The sequence below is a fragment of the Chanos chanos genome, chromosome 5 (genome assembly GCF_902362185.1).
Source record: "Chanos chanos chromosome 5, fChaCha1.1, whole genome shotgun sequence".
NCBI classification, from domain to species: domain Eukaryota; kingdom Metazoa; phylum Chordata; class Actinopteri; order Gonorynchiformes; family Chanidae; genus Chanos; species Chanos chanos.
In genome coordinates this window covers 9,349,169-9,369,519 of record NC_044499.1, presented here as the reverse complement: position 1 = coordinate 9,369,519, position 20,351 = coordinate 9,349,169, and the positions used below count along the sequence as shown (strand labels likewise).

Sequence of the window (20,351 nt, the reverse complement as noted above, 5' to 3'; positions counted from 1 at the left end):
TCACAGTTCTTAATAAGCATGACACAATCAAACCAAAAACACAAACAATATCACACAAGTACACATCTTTTTTTTTGTTGTTTTTGTTTTCGTTTTGTTTTCAAAACAGGAAAGATTAGGCACACATTTCATATTACTAGGTTCATTTTTCATGCTGTAGTTTCAGCTACTGTATAACTGCACATCTTACTTTAGGAAAAGAAAGGCTTTTTTTATTTTTCATTTTGAGCAGGATATATGTATTATATGTCTTTTATTTTATATATGGAGATGCCTAGTAAGCTAATATGACAAACTGTAAAGTGTAGTGTAGTATTTGACAAAGGAGCATTCCTGAAATCAAGGTTTGATATCCGGTTGTTGTTGTAGAACACAATAAGACTGTTTGTGAATGCCAGTACATAAATCAACTGTCAACAAACTTGCACAGAAGATACATGTTGTTTAACCCATGCTTTGTTTTGGGTTCATCGTGCATTTTACCAAATGCCAAATGATATTTAGCCTCACAGGTGTCTTTTTTTCTAATTAGTTTGTTTTCTTCCTCTTTTTTCTGTAATAAGTGTTCTCTTACCCCCCAAAAAAAAAAAACATTAAAAAAATGTTGTATGATAAGTGTTAAGCTTGAACTATTGTAAGTCTGAATACATACTGTAGCTGTACTGTAATTTTGTGGAAAAAAAAACAAATAAATAAAGGTCCTTTAAAATGAACATATTTTAAACCTGTGGGAGTTACTGTCTCATGTGACTAACATCTTTTTTTTCCCAGGTGGTCACTTGTGCAACACTTTTCACATAAAACATTTACTTAACCCACTGAATAAAATTAATGCTATTTAAGCCTAGCAGTTCTGCTTTTGAATAAATCCAACGTCCAAAGTAACGCATTACTGTAATGCCTCTCCTTTTGGCAATAACGAGTAATGTAAGTAATTACCTTTTCAAATTAAATAATGCAATTACAATTACTGATGCTTAAATTTTATTCGTTACTTTTGTCTTGTGAGAAAATATTAATGGACAACTGCAGACTATAGCAGACAAATGCAGCCTATTCCTCCAGTTTCCTGATTATGAGCTAATGTCACCCGACCTTACAGTGGCGCAATGAAGTGAATCAAATAATCAGCATTAGCCAACACAATGGCCGACAGTTTGGGCAATGTTAGCTTGCTGTCCTGGAAATATGGATATTATTTTTCCCTCCTTGAGATCAAAGACAAAAATATACTGGTGGGTTGTAGTCCGTGTAGGTGGGAGAACTTTATCCACATCAAAGAATAGTAATTCTGATCTTCTGTAGCACCAAGTAAAACAACATGCTTCCTCAAAGCTAATCGCGAAAGACCCCAGTGCTAGTGCTACTGACCATGAAGGCTGCAAAGGATAATTCTTTTTCGTTTTCTTCTTTTGTTTTTCAACTCAGTGGTAACGTTTAGGTTACGTGTGGCCCCTGTTATTGTAATGTATGATCAAATAGTCACCATACAATTGGGCTTGGTAAGGTTGAGTAATTTATTTTAGTAATAAATGGCGAACACTGTAGAAGTCCCAACACCAGTGTTGATGGGAGTTTTTAACTACCATCTTCTTGAAGCTACCTCCACTCAACCAAGAAACACAGACTCAGACTGTTACATCTTGTCCCACCCTGTGTCACAGCGACACTAATATAATATAGCTATGTGTGCATTAATAAGAGTAAAGTAATTCAATTACTTTTGAAAGAAGGAACTAGTAACTGTAACCAATTACTAATTTTACATAACTTGCACAACACTGCATTACAGCCCAAATGACTAAATAGCTGTTCCAATTATTGTGGTAGGCTGGGTACAAATTTATAACTAAGCTAATTTTTTAACCCAAGTAGAGTCCAATAATAATACATTATCAGAACTTAAGACTATAAATTATTGTTCACTATAGGATTCTTCTACACGATCAAAATAAAATGTGAGGAAAGACCTCTCTGCTCAGGTAAGATAAAGAGAAAGGTACAGTCCCCAACAACTACTGACCAATCACATGTCCATAAACAGCCCGAAAGCTGTTCCTCAGAATTATAGCAGATTCATAGAACCTATATGAGAAGAACATTCTCATTTATGAGCGGAAATAAGCAAGACCTGGAGGCAAAGGGACAAAAAACCATAAGATCTAGTTAACTCTCCAGGAAATCCTGGTGCACCTAGCTGACACACAATGACAGGGAATGGGACCGGTATCACTTAAGACCAGCAGATACCAAGGCAATGTACTCTCCTCAATACAGTTCTGGGTGGCACTCAACCCCTTGAGCTACTCAAGACATTGGACCTAGGATACCAGCTGACGTCAAGAAGTAAGATACCACATCTAATGTACATAGATGATATCAAGCTGCACAGATCAGCAGATGAAATTATCTCCTTGATTCAGACAGTAAAGACCTCCTCAGATGACATCAAAGTGAACTTCAGGCTAGACCAGCATGGCAAGATCACAAATACTGAGGGAATGAAAGAGGAGAGAGAATACCTCAAGGACATACAGTCCCTCAAGCAAAATGGGGACACAATCATTCAGTCAATCCACCTGGGAAGAGTGTACAAGAAACCAGATATGGTAGCCAAGGCCAGAAGGAAAGATCAAATGGAAGACACCATCAGAGGCAAGACCCCGCACGGGCAGTTCTGACCAGGTAGACATTCCTGCCTGTAGCACACAAGGCAGCAGTTCTCATCATAGCAATGTTGCTTGGAAGTGGATTCATCTTTTGCAAGATCCTGGATCTCCCAGAGGACTTATAGGAGCTCTGACCCAATACTACTACTACTACTACTACTACTATTACTACTACTACTTATAATAATAGCAGTAATAGCAGCAGCAGCAGCAGTAGTAGTAGTAGTAGTAGTAGCAGTAGCAGGAGTACTGGGAACAGAATACTGCTATTTTGTCGTTCTGTTTTGTTACTTCCTTTGATTTATGGTCAAACTTCATTTGCACTCAAAATAATAGCACTTTGTAATGTTAGAACTCTCCAACTATAAGCCATGCCACTCCTGTTGGCAGTGGTACTGATAAACATGTGTAAGTTCCCTTTAAATTCAGCCAGTTTGTCACGCTAAGAACAAGCTCTTGCCTGTGTTAGCTGGGTGATATTTGATGGCCAAAGCAGGCTAAGCCCTCTTTATGCTTTAGTTACAGTCTCATTAGTCTTCTAATTTTCTGAAACATAATAACGTCATTCCCCACTGAATGCCTCGTAAGACTGTCAAAGAATAGGCTTTCCTGTCCACTTTAAAAGCAGAGCCTTTGTGAGAGCTGTGCTGTAATTAAATTCATTACATAGGTTAATTGTGTGAGTAACAGATATGTTGTTTACAGTGCATTTAGAGTAGGTAAAAATAACATTTGGCCTTTCTCACTAACCTATATGGTGGTTTATGAGGCGAACCAAATTTTGCTTGGTAACTGCCTTGCTCTAGCTCTTGTGCTGCACCACCCTGATGTCAGAAAACGGTGGCTCAATTTTTTGAAGCATTGCTATGTTGTGGATTGGTGTTTAGGATGCATGGATATTAGAGAAAGTTCCTGAGTTGTCCAAATGTTTTGCATTTAATGCATTTCAGAAATCTGAATTTCACTGATCCCTTCAAAATGAAAGAAACATAAGTGGCCTTCTCTCAAACTCCTACTTCAAGACTGTTTTGAAGAGGTCAGGATTGCCTTTATTATTCATTGAAACAGATCAGCGGAAACATCAAGTTGATTGGTTGGTGAATGAATTAGTTAGTCACTCAGCTGAAATAAAGACAATTTGAAGTGTAAAGGCAACTGATAATCTGAGGGAAATTTTCCTCATGTAGGTCAGCTCAATTAAATCAAATTCTCCCTGCATGCCATTATGTGCACAAAACCAAACATTCATTGATGGTGCATTGTAGCTTGGTAGCCAGACAAAATAAAAGCTCAATATTCTATCATTTGAGCAAGAGAGGTGAGTATAATGCTGTGCCTGTGTTAGTGAGATGCTCTACATATATTATGTTATTATTATTATTATTATTTTTTATTTGATTTGTGCCTGGATGACAATATTAGCAGATGTCTCTGTTTTTCCAAATGTCAACATATTTGCCACTTACATGCTGAACAAGATTTTCACAATGATAGCTCTTTTCAGGTAGTTGCTGTATGGCTGTAATGTTGGGCAATGAAGTCATCATTTTTGACATATACCAGAGACAGACAAAGTTCCTGAAAGTGAAAAAGTCAAACGAAAACAGAATCCATCTATATGTTTGTTACTGAAGCTATCTTGGATGATTCTGGTTATGGAATCAGCTTGTTGCCGTCCTCAGACAAACTGGGAAAACTGTGAACATTGCTGCTGTGCTGATACAGCTCACACCTAAAAATATGGCTAGGTTTTTGATTTCATGAAATATGCTTAAATACAGTGAACTTCTGCCTGCAGCCAATAGCATTTCTTATCCCAGAAAGTATAAGTTAGACGCTACATGAAAAACAAGCCCAAAAAAAAAGCGCTACGCAAAGTATTATAATGCAGGAGCACAGGGTGTCATGTTCACTTTAATATGAGAACTCCATCTCTCAAGGTCTCAGAGGAAGCATTCAGTGTAATGGCCTGTTGTAGTCCTCACTGATTGCTAATTGCTGATTCAAAGAGGTTTAGTTCCTGTAAAAACACTGGAGGGTAAGGGGCCTCCTAATGAGAATGGTTGTACAGTGGGAAAAGTTCAGTTGTAGTCATTCATTCACACCGAGACAAAAAAAATCACATATAAATGCACAGGGTTTTGTTTTTTGTTTTTTTTTTGTGAAGTATATGCATGATATATTTAATGACATGTGAAAGAAAAATAAAGCTCAGCACCTTTTATAATTTATCATACTTTTGTCTGATGTGGTAAGTTATAGTTTTGGGGTTTTTGATACACACACACACACACACACACACACACATACAATCAGAAAACAGAGAATTCTGTATTTTTCCAATTACTCTGGGAAACATTAACATGTAGATTCGATAATGGCATAATACTCCATTTGTTTAGCTCTCGTCTCTGTGTGCCTCACTAATCTGTCATCAGGCTCGGGTTGAATCACTGTTTTCAATAGGGTTTGTTATGTTTCCTTCCCCCTCCCTCTTCTCCTGGGTTTGTGTGAGTTAAAGCATGAGCCTGAACAAGGACTGTTTGTTTGGGTGGAGGGAATTTGGCCGAAGCTGCATAATGGCAAAGTCATTGGCATCAGTCAGGAGAGAATTTCCCCTCCACTTCTCAGCCGTGGCTCTGGATGTCTGCTGTTTGGTGAGAACGACAGAGTGTATCCATTGAAGTAATGCCTCACTTATAGCCTTATGGTACAACTGCTCTGACCCTCCAGGTGCTTAGCTAGCACTGTTGTTGAAAACCTACCCAGTAGTATGCCTCTATTTTAACACAGGGTGTTTTAGTACAAACCCATCAGTCTGAGACAAACACAGTTTCAGTTAGACCAAGTGTATGTGTGTAATGTTGTTGAAACAGTGACAGACACCTAATTATCAAGGAGCAAGTAGCTAGTAAGTTTGTGGAACATATTTGCTCTTGTTTTATTGTAGAGGAGCTTGCACTATTTTTGGTGTTATACACGATTGAACTAGATATTTTGATTTTAATGAAACTGAGAAGTGAAAACACAAATTTCTTTTGCTTTTTCATAAGAGGAAGAACTGCCAAAACTTGCATGCATCAGCCAGCGTGGCCAGAAATGATAACCGCAGATTTCGTCGCTTCAGCAAATTCACATGGAGTGACAACAGAACAAACTGTTTCATGCATAATTGGGCTTGTCAAACTGCTATCTTGTACAGCGAAAATATTAATGATTACACAAACATTTGACAGCACTCCTGTTTCAAACAGTTGGCAAATCTCACACTTTATTGCATTGTGCGGTAAAGACAATTTAACCAAAGACATAAAATAATTTTCCCACCCTGTAAAATTTACTCTTAATAAAGAGGCAGACAATAACATGACTGTAAACACTGAAAATATATCTGTATGGCTACAAAAATTCAGTGGCTTCAAAATGACTTGAGGAACTCCAATTTAGCCGTGTATATCCACGTCTTGGCAACGCACACTTCCTTCTCAGTACTCTGTCATTTGTCATACAAACGCAGTTATGACTGATAATGTGATAATGGTGTCTTTTTACATCATGGTAATGATAATGACTTTTTAACAATTGAGTCTAGTACATTTAGCTCTTAGACTGGGCTCTTAAACCGTTGTGTTACTATTACTCTGTGTTTATGCATAATCACAATGCAGGTTTCAATAGACTTCAGTAGGCTTATTTACACTTGAGGCTTGATGCACGTTTACTGCACTGTGCTGCCTCAGTCATTCCTTTCCTGAAATAAATGCTTTTTATTTAATAGTTTTCCCACTTCAGTGTGAACTAACAAATAAGTGCCGAGAGAGAGAGAGAGAGAGAGAGAGAGACAGAGAGAGAGACAGAGAGAGAGAGAGAGAGAGAGAGACAGAGAGAGAGAGAGAGAGAGAGAGAGAGAGTGTGTAGCATATACAATTGGCATGTGGGTAAAATCACCCACAGAGGTGCTCAAGAACACGCTTGCACTTCACCATAACACAGATCCCAGCCCCCTTAAGTGTGGCCCAGAATCTGCAATGGCAGAGCTCAGCACTGCGCGAGGTAATACGGTGAAAGTCAAGCTGCGTTATACAATATTCATTTCGATGTTGGGACACAAAAGGTTTTCATACTTTTGTAGGCTTCTCAGAGTTAAAGTCAAAGTAGAGCGAAAAAAAAAAAAAGATCCAGCCTATGAACTATTTGCACATTCAATTCCCTACAGGGACTGAGGACCGGTAAGTGCATTATTTTGAATGCATTAATTGCAAGTGCCAAAACTAGAGATTGGCGAACCCTTTAGAATATATATATACATATATATATATATATATATATATATATATATATATATATATATATATATATATATATATATATATATTTTTTTTTTTTTTTTTCAGATCTCAGCATTGGATTGCAGCCCTTTCAATTTGAAAATGTCAAATTGTTCTTGACCTCACAGTCACCTTTTTGTGAAGGAAGTGTATTTTACTTGAAAGAGTAAAAATCACTCACGTGCAGCCACACATTCTCACACAGACACACACACACACACACACACGCACGCACATACACATACGCACACAAACAAAAGCGCACACACACACACACACAGATTTACTGTAAATGCTGTATGATCTCAGTCTTAGCCTATGCATTCAAGTCTTCAATTTCGGTTCTCTTTCGAAGACGAGAAAACTGCACATGTTGCCCAACTCTTTCACACAACCACACTCACAGTGACTGACTTATACCACACGCTTCAGTACCTTTACATGTACCGTGCAGTAAAAAAAAAAGGGGAAACATGTATACACAGATAACAAATAACAGTCTATTTTGGCGTAACGGTGCTACACCATGGTCAGTGCCGCCCTATCAGGGGTCATTGGTTCTGTTTTAACAGAGATCCACAAGTCTTCGGCCTTTTGGCTACTGTTCTTTTTCTTCTTTTTCTTCTTCTCTGATTTTGGGTCGCTGACGGTGGTGTCATCTTTCCGACGACAGCACGGGACGCAGTTGGCACGACGACAGCAGCAACAATGGCAACAAACCATGAAAGCTGTAAATAGCATAACTAAAGGCAAAGCCAAAAGTACCACCAGGCAGACCGTGTTGTAAATACCCTGGTTATGCTTGTTGGAGACGAGGCTCCATATTTCATTGAAAAACACTTGGATCTTGTCCGTCATGGTTCAGTCAGAGTTCCTCAGCTCTCTGTGGAGTTCATATAGACATCAAACACAATGTTATCTTTGAGGTAATGAGCCCAACAGAGAAACAGAATTCGTCAGAGGGGTGGATTAAAGCCTCGTCAACAAGGGAGCTCTTAACTCCAGTCACTTGAGCCTAGTTGCATCCTGTCCTCAGAATCAACTCTTTTTTTTTTTTTAATTATTTTTTAACTCCTCAGCTGTGGTGGGGCGTTCTGTACTGGGATAAATATTAGACACAGGTCCTGGCTAATGAACCGAGGCCCAAGTGTCACGACATCCCCAACACACACCGTTACGTTGTTAATCCCCAAAGTTAGAGGGCTTGTCTTTGCACTCGTAGATTTTTGGAGGTTTTGTAGGTCCACGGAGACTGCCACTGTCCTGGTTCGTTCTGTTTACACTTTGTGGATGTCTCTGGAGGTTCCAATTCTATTTTAGTCTTTGGCTCTCACAGATGTGATGGAATGGGGACATTTCTGTGGAGAGAGAGAGAGAGAGAGAGAGGGAGAGAGGGAGAGAGAAAGTGAAAGAGAGAGAGAGAGTGAAAGAGAGAGAGAAAGAGAGAGCAGGTGAGCAGAGTGAACTTCAGTCCCTCCCCTGTGTTTCTCCCCCTCTCTCTGCTAACTGTCGTATTAGGCCCAACCCTCATGAATGTTGGAGGAGTCAAGATTTCACTGCTTGAGTGCCCAGCTGAAGGAGGCTAACCAGTTCAGACACTTCTGAAAGAACAGGCCAATAGGAGGGCAGAGAAAATGATGGATGGGATCCTGATCTTCAACCTTCCGCTTTGATAAACTGATGGAGACCTACCATAAAGAAATGCCCTTAGGCTTATTCCCCTTTTCTCTGTAGTAGCTATAGACTTTGAAAAAAAAAAGCACATTAGAGAGACAAAAGGTTTTAAGTGAGATGAACGACTGTTGTACTGATAGACTCATAAGGTGAAACTGCATGTGGGAACCAAAAAAAAAAAAAAGCAGCTATGTTAGTTTTGGTCTCACAGCCCATATGTGAAACAACTTTGCCCATAATCAAACCCAACTTCCTGTTGTTCATTACTCAACAGGAAGCTTAAGACTTAAGGCTGCGTGTTGCTTGGTGTTCAAGTCAGTTTGTAGTCAGGAGGTCAAAATAAGAATGCTCGAACCATTTTAAGACCGCTCCTGGGTTATTTAAACAACCCAAAAGTTACACGTCCGTCATACATCAGTCATACATAGCCTACAGGTACAGAAAGTGTATACACGCAATTAAAGACCTTTTTTTTATGCCTTCTGATACAATAAGTAAGCAATTTAAACGATTAAAATGTGCCTTGACCGAAGCTGAAGAAGATCTTCAGAAAAACAACATGCCTGCTATGAGTGTCGTGGTATTGCCATTCACACACTGCTTTTGTTGAGGAGAAGCTGTAAACAGGAAGACACTCTACACAATGCCAGGATGAAGCAGAAAAAAAAAGAAAGAGACAGAGAAAGATCTGACAGTGCAAGTCTCACATCACTATGTGAAGAACTGGTGTGAATTTTAAGAAATGACATCAGGCTATGCAAAAAAACCACGCACAGTTAGAAGAGATGTTGATATATATCCTTTTCATATCTGCACTGCTTTCTGATAGTTGAGCGATATTGCAAGTCTTTACGACATATCCTATGTTCTTTTGTATACAAATTTTCATTAGATCATATGTCCAGGATCAAGATTTACTTACTTCAGATCAAAAATTCATCAGTTACGAGATTTTTGCACTTAGTATTTATCTGCTTGTCCACATTATCCTCCATGAAGCAGAGTACCCTGGTCTGGTCTACTCTTTAAAAATATAGATGGCACACAAATTGCAAAAAAAAAAAAAGTCCACAATGGACGCAGGCAGTGGCAAGAATTCAACTTCAGAAAAGAAATGATTCTCGTAAAAAAAAAAAAAGAAAAAAAAGGAACGTCACAGCAGTTCTGTGAAAGTTAATTGGTTTTTTAAAAGCGAAACCGCGCAGCAAAGTACAGCTATGTGTAAAATTTGTCGTTTGTCATTTGTATGTCTAATGAAAAGAAGCAGTCCTTCAAATTGATTCCATCAACCCAGACAGAGAAGGAATGAGAGCAGAATAAGGAATTCATTACAGTACTGGAGGTTTGCCGTGTCCTCCAGTCAAGAGAAAAATAGAAAAAATTAGAAAAATATCGGTGACAAACAAGCGATTAGTACCACGTTGTTGTTTTTTTTTTTCATTTGAAGGATCTGCTATTACAGGAAAAGTTGGCGGTGAACAGACTGACGAATTTCTTAGTAACAGATAAGATTAACTCATATTTTTTGCAGTAGTTTTGCGTTGTTTTGCGGGTATCACTTTATCAGCTGTGATACAACTGTTGTTTAGTCTTCTGTTGATTGTACGAACTTGTAAGCAAAAAAAAAAAAAAAAAAAAGACAAAACAAGAAACTTTTTCATGTATAGTATATGATGACTTGGGTCTGAAAATATCAAAGTATTATGTTTGGGCCATATTGCTCAGATATAGTTTCAGGGAAGCTTAAAGTCATTTGGAGTGTCTTTCTCTTGGTCTGTCTTGTCCTGTGGCTATTAGATGCTGAAGTCCTACTAGTCAGGTGGGAAGAGCATAGTGGGTTTCATGAGATCCGTGAAAGAACGCCATGATCTTCAGACTACAAGAGCGAACTTTGTCTCACAACATCACAGCACAGGCTTCAGGGCAACTGTTGAGAGTGATCGTGAGAGAACATAGATTTCAAATAACCCTCAACATCAACCAACTGCATCTCCCTTCATGTTTATGTCCTTGAAAACTCAATTACTGACCCCCACCAAACTCCACCTAAGCTCTCTTTCTCTCTCTCTCTCTCTCTCTCTCTCTCTCTCTCTCTCTCTCTCTCTCTCTCTCTCTCTCTCTCTCTCTCTCTCTCTCTGAAGTTTGATAAATTTGCAGTGCCTGCATGTTAAAGCTGTTTCACTTGGCAGTTTTTTTTTTAAGTTTCTGTCAGCAGCCTGTTCTTCTGCATGTGAATGTCCATTATTTCCTCACTTGTATATACTCTCAGCTAACATTGAACATCTTGATTTCCTCTTAGTCAGTCCTGCTTGGATTATAACACCACTTTCGAAAAGCATGTCATGTAACAGAATGTTAACATAGCCAGCTTTGACATTACTCTGGATTAAGCCTGACACATGTTACCGAGCCTCAGCAGTGGTTGGGAAATTTCATTGAACGTAGAAAGAATGTTAACAGAACAGCCTTCGGTTTAATTCTGTGTTAAACCTGATTTATGTAACTGGATTTCGGTAGTGGTTACGAAGTTTAGATTGAAGTTCAAATGAAGTTGCGTGAGTAAACTGTAACTGCTGCTATCAAATTGAGAGATACTGTAACTCATGGAAGACAAACAAACAAACAAACAAACAAAAAAATACTCACACAAAGAAACCAAAAAAGGACTTCATGTCTTGTTGTTAGTCCTATCTCAGAGAATTTAAATATGTTTAATCTTACCGACAGAGTAGGCTTGAAGTCCACACATCTGTAGTTTTTTTTATCATGGAAACCTTTCTGAGCTGTTGCCCTGTCTTTACGTCAAGTTTGTCTGGTCTTCGTCCTCCCTCGCACCTACACAGTGTGTGAGTGGGAGAGTCGAGTCACGCTGTGTTTCACTGTTTCCTCCTGCCCATGTTCCTGGTCAAGAAAGAGCCCTCTGTCTACACTTACTCGCCTCTGCTTTCCTCACACGCTGCGTTCTTGTGGTTACTTTATACACTTAAGTTCCTGATGATGTCACAGAGCGAGAGAGAGAGAGAGAGAGAGAGAGAGAGAGAGAGAGAGAGAGAGAGAGAGAGAGAGAGAGAGAGAGAGAGAGAGAGAGGGAGAGAGCGCAAGCATGACTGTATTTAGTTACCGCCCATGAGCTCTGACTCGTTGAGGTTAAATGTTTATCAAGAGTCATTTCAGATATTTTCCTATTCTTTTTATTCTACTTTTAGAAACATGAGTAGAAACTTAAATCCCTTCTGTTTTAATCCAGTACTGTAGGCTTTTGTGATGGAAGAGGGTCCTTTGAACAAAACTACATCGGCAACCAATCATTTAGCTCATTTTAAGTCATCAGTTTGTGTCCGAACTTTGTGTCTTGTTTCTTTCTTCTTTTTTTTCTCACAAATGTCAAGTAGGCCTTTTTTCAATGTGTAATTGATTGTTTTAATGTCACTTGGCCAACTTTACAGCTCTTTCTGTTGTTGCAGAAAGGTGACTGTCAGCGGTAAAAGCAGGCTAACTATACTTCTGTGTCAGTCAAGCAAATTGGACACACTGAAGTAAACCCAGGTGATCTTTCAAAGCCGTGAGTAACAATTAAAATTACAGTTATTCTCAGTCATCCCATTTGTTAAAAAGTTGATAAGTTACTAATTTAATAACTGTTTCTCATCCAATAGGTTTAGCTGTATATGTACATGAACAAAATTTTACCCATTCATTTTTAGTTTAGCCCACCTTCAGCTTCAGTGTCACCTTATTTATTTATATATTTCCTGCCCAGAGTATGACCTCGGATATTTAAGGACATCGGTTATTATTTCACATGTACAAAGAATAGCTTTTTGAGGAAGCGGGTACTGTTTTACCATCTGTATGTCTGCACAGAAAGTACAAACTCTCTAATGGATATAAACAATGTTGTGACTCTTTCTTTCTTTCTTTCTTTCTTTCTTTCTTTCTTTCTTTCTTTCTTTCTCTCGTTCCTTCTTTCTTTCTTTCTCTCTTTAACACCGAGTCCATTATTAGGTTTAGCATTTGTGCACTGTTCCATGCTCATGGAGCTGAGATACTTTTAACTCTGTTTTTTTTTTATAGAGGCTATTATTAGCGCAGGGTGTGCTTTTTCGATCACTCCCACCCCGTCTGAGCATAAAAACTAAATTCAGAAATGAGAAATGAAAGTAGAGTCAGTCATCTGGGGTCAGGGTGCGGCCACAACCTGACCAGGTGGAGTGCAGAGCAGCAACCATGCAAGGAAAGTACAGGTCTTTACACGAGTTCTCTACTGTGTAGTTCAAGTAAACACATGGCCAAGAGACAGAATGAGAGAGAAAGTTCATGTATTTCTGCTGGTAGAAGAACAGTGTTTAAAAGCATGCTCTCATGATATGAATTAGCTTTGGGCATGTTTGTCAACAGTAATGTGTAGTTGTCCCGCGGTTACAGTGACCTCTGTAATGTACAGTTGTTCCAGTAACCTTATAACTCAGAACTGTATGTGCAGTTTGCCATGCTGTTTTTACTGTCAACTTCTTTTTTTCTTTTTTCTTCATTGACTGACTTTTTCCTCAGCTTTTAACGGAGATCGCTTCTCCTCGTCAGATCAAATATTCCATGTGATGGTAAGATAATTAAATGTAAATATTTTGTTGAAGATCATGGTATGGAATACATTTAGAATAGATTTCTTTAATGCGATAGAAGTCTAACCCTGCGTTTCCCTCTGGAACACATTTTGAACAATATACAGGCCTCCTTGTTCATCTAAACACGGAAACCCATGGTTTTTTTTTTTCCCCCTCCCAAAATCTCTTTGACTTTCCTCTGTGTGCTGATTGGAGCCTTTAGGGGGCTGGCATCATATTGTACAACACATCTCTCAGACGTTCTGGCAGGTTAAGAAACATAGTGTTGGGTTTATGAGCGGGCTGTTAACTTAAAAAAAAAAAAAAAAGAAAAAGAAAAAAAAAAAAAAAGCAGTGTACCTCAGGAGGAATCTTAGGAGAGGCCAAATATAGTACAGCCCGTTGCTAACCGGTCGCTAAAGCAAAGGAGACCATGACTCACTCTAATGAAATGTCTCAACACAGTGCAATGAGAACAGGAGGGGCGACCATAGAACTCACTGTAAGTGCTTTATCATATTTATGCCGTACGTGGATGCCCATCTGTAATAACAATTGGACGAAAGCGTTATTTAGAGGTCATAAACAATTCAACGTTTTGTCGTGATTTATTTCCTCAATAAGTTGTTTTTGTGATTTTTCTACATGTGAACAAGTCCAGTACAACAACACGCGTTACGAGATGTGGAAAAAGTACTGGAATTTTTAAGTTCCGAGCAGTTTAGGGGAAGTTTCAATGTCAAGATTTAGACGGTGAAAATGAGTAAAAAGAGTAGTGACAGACTTCCTGTTTTTTTTTTTTTTTTTTTTGTTAAATCAGACTGTGACACTGACAAATACAGTGTGATACTGAGCTCATTGCTAATAGCCTTGAACTAATACAATATGTCATTCACCCAAAGTACCAAAGAAAACTAATTCTTTGCTCATTTTCAGTTTCAATAAACCTGTACCACACTCAATTTAGATTAATGCTATCATATTTCAGACCCTGAGGGATGAGACCCTTTTTTTTTTTTAAACAAATTTTAATTCATTATTTCAAGGCACTGCTAACCTTCAGGATAGCCTTCATCACTCATTCTTTCACAAATTCTGTCTGCCGTCGTTAGTCACCGTCATTAAAGAAAACAGACACAAACTCCAGGGTTTTTTTTTCTTGGTCAAGATTGATACTACTTCCAAAGGGAGATATATTTTCTTATGTCTGTTCTTACAACTTATTCAGTACATTTCAGCACTGATGGCATATTTGTAATATGTTCTGTGGGAGATCGTGGCTGGGATTTTCCCAGCAGAACTGATGCTGACCTCCCTCCTCTGTCTGTGCCTGAAATATTACTTCATTTTTGGGTACTTACCTCACCCTACAATATTAATAGAGCTTTTGCAGTTTGAGAACAAGCTGTTGAATTGGCAACCGGGTTGAAAAACTAGCTACAAGATCAACAACGCGGTGCTCTCCCACACTCAAACGCACATTAGTGACTTCATCAGAATTCATAGGGGAAGGCTGAACTTTCAGTTAAGTTATACAACAGCCATTTGCAAAAGCTTTTTACAATACACATTACTTAGCAGCTTTGCACGTTACTGAGCCTGAAACATAAACACGCACTGCTGCTGCATGCTAGTGTCCCCTCATTTATTAAACCAAAACTGCACTCCTAACTCTACTGCATTACACACATGTGCATGTCTGTATGCAGACATCCAGCTGTATGTGAAGCAGGTATAGGGTGTTTTTGTAAGAGTGAGAATTCTCTTGGCTCTTTATTTTGCTCAGAGCCGGCGTAATTTGCCAGCCACCATGTGTCCAATAACAACTTTAATAGAATATATTGAAATTTGTTTTTGACGCACCAGTTAAAATGCTTTCCTAATTAGGTTTTCCACGGTGTCACTTTTGATTAACTGACGAAACGAATGGCATGGCATTACTTTTTTTTTTTTTAAATCATAAATGGTTCCGGGGGGGGACCTTTGATTGAATAATTCTAAACCTTTACCTCTTCTCCTATGTGCCAAAATACTACTGAGCTAGCTTCCCATGATACTGTTCACGAAAGATGTACAATGTGCACTCAACCATACTATGTACGTCTCTGTTGCTGCTCTGCCAAACAACTACATGCACTGAGAGACAGAGACTCCATGTGGAATGACAGACCAAAAGTTTCTGATGAATTGGGAGGTGCTTGGATCCCATCCATAGAGAAAGAGAGCATCCAAACAAGTCCTAAAAAGGCCTAGGGGACACAGAGAAATGCTTCTCATTGTGGAGCCTTTAGCCTTGAGCGGCACTTTTTTTTTTGTGGTTTTGCACCGTATGCTGTGACATCTTGATAAAAGGACAAAAGGCCTCAAACATGGCCCATGAGAACGAGCTTTAGTCTGAGATGTTGCCTGAAAGCATCAATTCCAACATGGCTGGGAAGAGCAGAAAAGCCAGCTCCCTTTTGCAGAGCAGACTCTCGCTTCTGGGCATTGGAAAGCTTTCCTTTTTCCTTTTTTTTTTCTCTTCCTGTGTCCTACAAAATCTTTCACGAGAAAGGATATGAATATGTCGTGAAAGAAGTTTCTATTTAGCCGTAGCTTTTTTTTTTTTTTTTTTTTTTTGACAGCTTAGCTCTGATAAAATGGTATTCAGTTGATATTGCGTTCTGCCTCATTCTAATTCTGTCTTTAACAATAAGGCTCTCTGTAGAGACTGTACAATCATCCTGTTAAATAATATATATATCTTTCTAAGGTCAGCCAAGTTCGTTACCAGATTTCTGCATTCTCTATTACTCTTGCGACTACAAGCATATGAGAGAACAACTTTAAAAGAAAAGGCTGTTCAAAGACTACAGTTCTCACACACACACACACATACACATATATATGTATGTATGTATGTATGTATGTATGTATACAGAAGAGGAATAGCTCAGTAAGGCTCTGTTGATCAAATACACACACTGGCTGTGTAGTACTACTTCAATCCAAACTTCACACCTTTGAAGCTAAGCATTAACACTTTGCTATTTCACCACACACAGCAAGCAAACAAACCAGCTGCCAGAGCGGGTAGATGATCATAACAGAGAAACCTTATTACGCTGACAGTCCTTTTACTGATCTGATTTCAGATGACAGAAAGCTCTGTAATGCACTTAGAATTACATTATCTCTAATGACGAAAAAAAAAAAAAAATATTATCGATATTTTGAACCTTCGCAGATGTTGCCTCAGCATTTTTGGAAACCGTGCAGTCTGACATCATGCTGTCTCTCCGTGTTTTAAAGTTTCATAGGTGCATCTTTATTGGATTGACCATATGTCGAAACGCTTCGGTTATCTGTTATCAGCTGTTGTTACTCAATAAAGGAAACAAAAAAAAAAAAGAAAAGAAAAATCGAACAGAACTTTACTCAAGTGCCCACTAATTATTCTCAAAACTGCTCAACATCATAATACAAGAGGACAAGGTTACTAATCCAGAATCTCTCTAACCGAATGAACAAATCTTACCTGAAAATAGGACAGAGATGAGGCTTTGAACCACGTTAAAAAATTTGACACTGAATGATTCTGCAGTCTTCTGGTTATGCGGTGCAGCCAGATGTGTTGAAAGAGTTCCTTCTGTTTATTCAGAGTTGTTCAGTGAAGTGATGGCGTTTGTGCTGACATTAGCGAGTGCTCCTACAAGCAGACGCCCAGCCTGCTATTCACGTGTCAGAAGCGATTAACTCTCAGAGCTCAGTGACTTGTGAAGATTTGGGAGGGGGAGGATGGTGTACTCTGCTACCTCAGATCAAACTCAAGGCTTGCAGTCTTGCACAGGGACTTAGAGAAGGGAACCATGGCAAACGTTTCATACGTGGAGATTTCACGGAGACTTTCTAGAACTGAGACTTCCAAAAAGAAAAAAAAAAACAACAACCCAGAACTCCATTTGGTTGAATTGCATTTGCAGGCCTAGTTAAGTGTATACTTTTAATAACCTCCAGGCACTATTGTTGTCTCATGCTCAAGATGGTATGTGGGTATTTGGGTGTGTGTGTGTGTGTTTGTGCGTTTGTGTGTGTGTGTGTGTCCTAGATGAGATGAGAGGGAGGGTATTTCGTCAATGCAAGCACCGGCATGCCAGGTCATGACTTGTCTACCAACTCGTCAGCGATCAGACTGACTGTCAGAGATCAGACTGATTTGGAGGCATGTTTCTCACTGAATCTGGCAGGAATGCATGAATGGAAGATACAAAACAGTTCCACTTGACTCATCTTCATTGTGAAGGAACAAGATGTAACAAACAACTGAATTATTTATCTAACAGCGAAAGTGCTAATTAGTAACTCCTCTTAACAATATCTAAGAACTGAAAAAGAACTGGGTTAACTGAAAAGAAAAAATGCAATGGATACAAAGGAGTATAAAGCTTTTTCCTGTTCTGAGCTCAGACATGTTATTGCAATACTAGAGCAGGGAGTGGAGTTGAAGACTGCTGATACGGAGGCTGAATCATTTTGGGCATAGACTCAGGGATCACTATGGGCACGTGCTGTGCGCGTCTGATGCTTGATCTTTTCTGTCAAACGAGTATTGTCTGTCACTAACTCCTCACTCGTTCACTCACAAAGCTGCTGTACAAGCATCTTTCGTAGTGAAGCAACTGAAAAGTATAAACGAGAGGGTTGGACAAGGATTTCCATTTCTTGAAAACTTCTGTAATGTCTTGTACAACATTTTCACTCTGTTTGAACCTGTAATGTCAGTAGTTTTTTTTTTTTTTTTCAAATAAGTAGGGGAAAGACCCTCATTGCTTAGACGTTTAGAGACGATATAGGGCTGATAGAAAGCCGGCACGAAAAACAGAAACAAATAAAGAAAAACACAACACAAAACTATGAACTGGTATTTTGAATATTTTATTAATGTGTAGAAAATGTATTAAAAAAGGAATTATACAGCACGCTGTAAGTCAAACTAGAACTAATTTGATCCATCAATTAATAGCCAAGGTTATCCAACAGAATGCAGTCGTAGCATGTTAGCTTTTCAAGAGGCCTCTCATTTCCTTTCATTATCTGTGTCACTGGGCATGCAAAATTCATATTTCCATGAATTACTAGGAGCCACAGAGGTAAAGGATGCTCTCTGACATCTGAATGAAACAATTTCTTTGTTACAGGGCAGGTGACGGTTAAACATGGTTTAAAACTAGTAGATAAAAAACAAAAAGGTCAATACAATACAATAACAGCTTAAAAGACAAACTGGTTGCAAGTACTGCAAAGCGAAAAATGAAAAGTGGCACAAATCTAAGAGCTCGGTATGACACACTTCTGATAACGCGTTACCATGGTAAATCTTAAGCCATGAGAGGTTCAAGAGACTTGCGCTGAGGTTGGAAATGCCCCTACCATATGCTGAGTCAATGAATTATGAAGAGAAATCTGCTCCCTCCCATTGAATTGGTCTAAATTTGTCATCGCACAAAAACGGAAATGCTCACTCTCTGTATGAAATTGAGAAAAAAACGAAGAAGTGCGAAGTACTACATAGCTAACCTCATTTCTCTCTCTCTCTCTCTCTCTCTCTCTCTCTCTCTCTGTTATTCTCAAAGGCAACTGAAAACCGAATAATGAACAAGTTCCTTTTTCACTTGGATGGGAGCACATCACAAAAAAAAAACCAAACAGGATGTGGGTAGGATGTCTTTAGTCATCCTCCATGTGCAAACTTAAAAATGCACCGTGCATTTAAATAATTTCTTTAACTCAGACGACCCATATACTTTTGTCTTAGCAGCTCTCTGTCTCTTCTGTGACTTTGTATGTAGAGTATTCTGGCCCCCTGGTCTCATGTTATAAAAATTTTGCAGTTGAAATGAACAGATTTCCTTGATGATGTTTTGAGGCCTGTTCAACCCCCCCCCCCCCCCCCCCCCCCCCCCCTGTAAAATTTTGTGGGTGAACTGTCTTTTTTATTATTTTGGACAGCTAATGAACTGCCTGAGACATGTTACCAGGATGACTTATTTGAATCGCTCCCTCTTAATTAAGAGTTTGTGGCTCAGGGTGAGGAGGTCGAGGAGGCAGAAAAAATGAAGACTCCACCACATTCTTTCATCGTGGAGAACAAAGAGGACGTTTCCAGTAGTGACTAAATACTGGAATATTCTGGCCATGCTGGGGGATTAACGTGCTGAGGCGTACTTTACGTCTGTGGCTTCACTCTCGCCAAAAAAAGAAAAAAAAAAAACAACTTCTGCTCTTTCACTGATTTGAATACAATAGCGTTGAAATGCAAATTAAATATGATAAAATGACTTCAAGAAATGTTTTGGTGAGTGCATTAAAAAAATGCACGTGAAACAGTATCTCTCAGGGGGGGGGGTTTTCTGTCTTTTTGGGACTAGTTTTGTTCATAGTAGACTCATAGCGCTTATCCTTTGTTTTTGTTTATTTGTTTATATCTCTTTCCGCTTGTAACAATCAGCACGTCCATGCTGATACTCATCACGTATTTACATCTTTGTTAAAGGTCATGTTATCATTTTGGTGTCAAACATATACTCTACTTTTTTCATTAAATAAGTTCGTGTTACATGAATCATATTATAAATTATCATATGAAATGAATAGATTTACTGATAAATCAAATTTAGAAAATAAGCAGATAAATTAGAACTATCGACTTTCAAATAGGGCATCAATGAGTTATATGAAAGGAGCCATAGAAAATGTGCACACGTTTGCAGGGTTTTTTCCCTTAAGTCAGTACCTAACATTCTCCCAAAACGACATCATCATCATCATCATTATCTAGTAAACAACGTCCATCTAGAAATTCTGAGAACATTATCAATACTTTCAGTCTTTGTACAAAATGTATTGAGGCAACATTGATCTACAGATAAGTACACATTCTAGTCTATTTTTAAAAGAACAAGAAAAAAAAAAGCTAAAAAGAAAAAAAAAAAAGAAAAAGAAAAACTAATCAGAGAATGAAAGGAAAATTTGGGAGACAGACTATTCTTGTATCTTACTCTTCAACTGACCTTTTGTGATTTGTTTCTAATCTGTCA

At 38.6% G+C, this 20,351-nt stretch overlaps 1 protein-coding gene across 1 annotated transcript; it reads right to left on the bottom strand.

The window, feature by feature from the left end:
• Nucleotides 1-7,434: 7,434 nt before the first annotated feature.
• kiaa0040 (KIAA0040 ortholog) lies at nucleotides 7,435-8,010 on the bottom strand. Its single transcript, XM_030776033.1, has one exon. It carries the CDS (start codon nucleotides 7,853-7,855, stop codon nucleotides 7,517-7,519), a length of 339 nt encoding a protein of 112 aa, XP_030631893.1. The 5' UTR covers nucleotides 7,856-8,010; the 3' UTR covers nucleotides 7,435-7,516.
• Nucleotides 8,011-20,351: the final 12,341 nt, after the last annotated feature.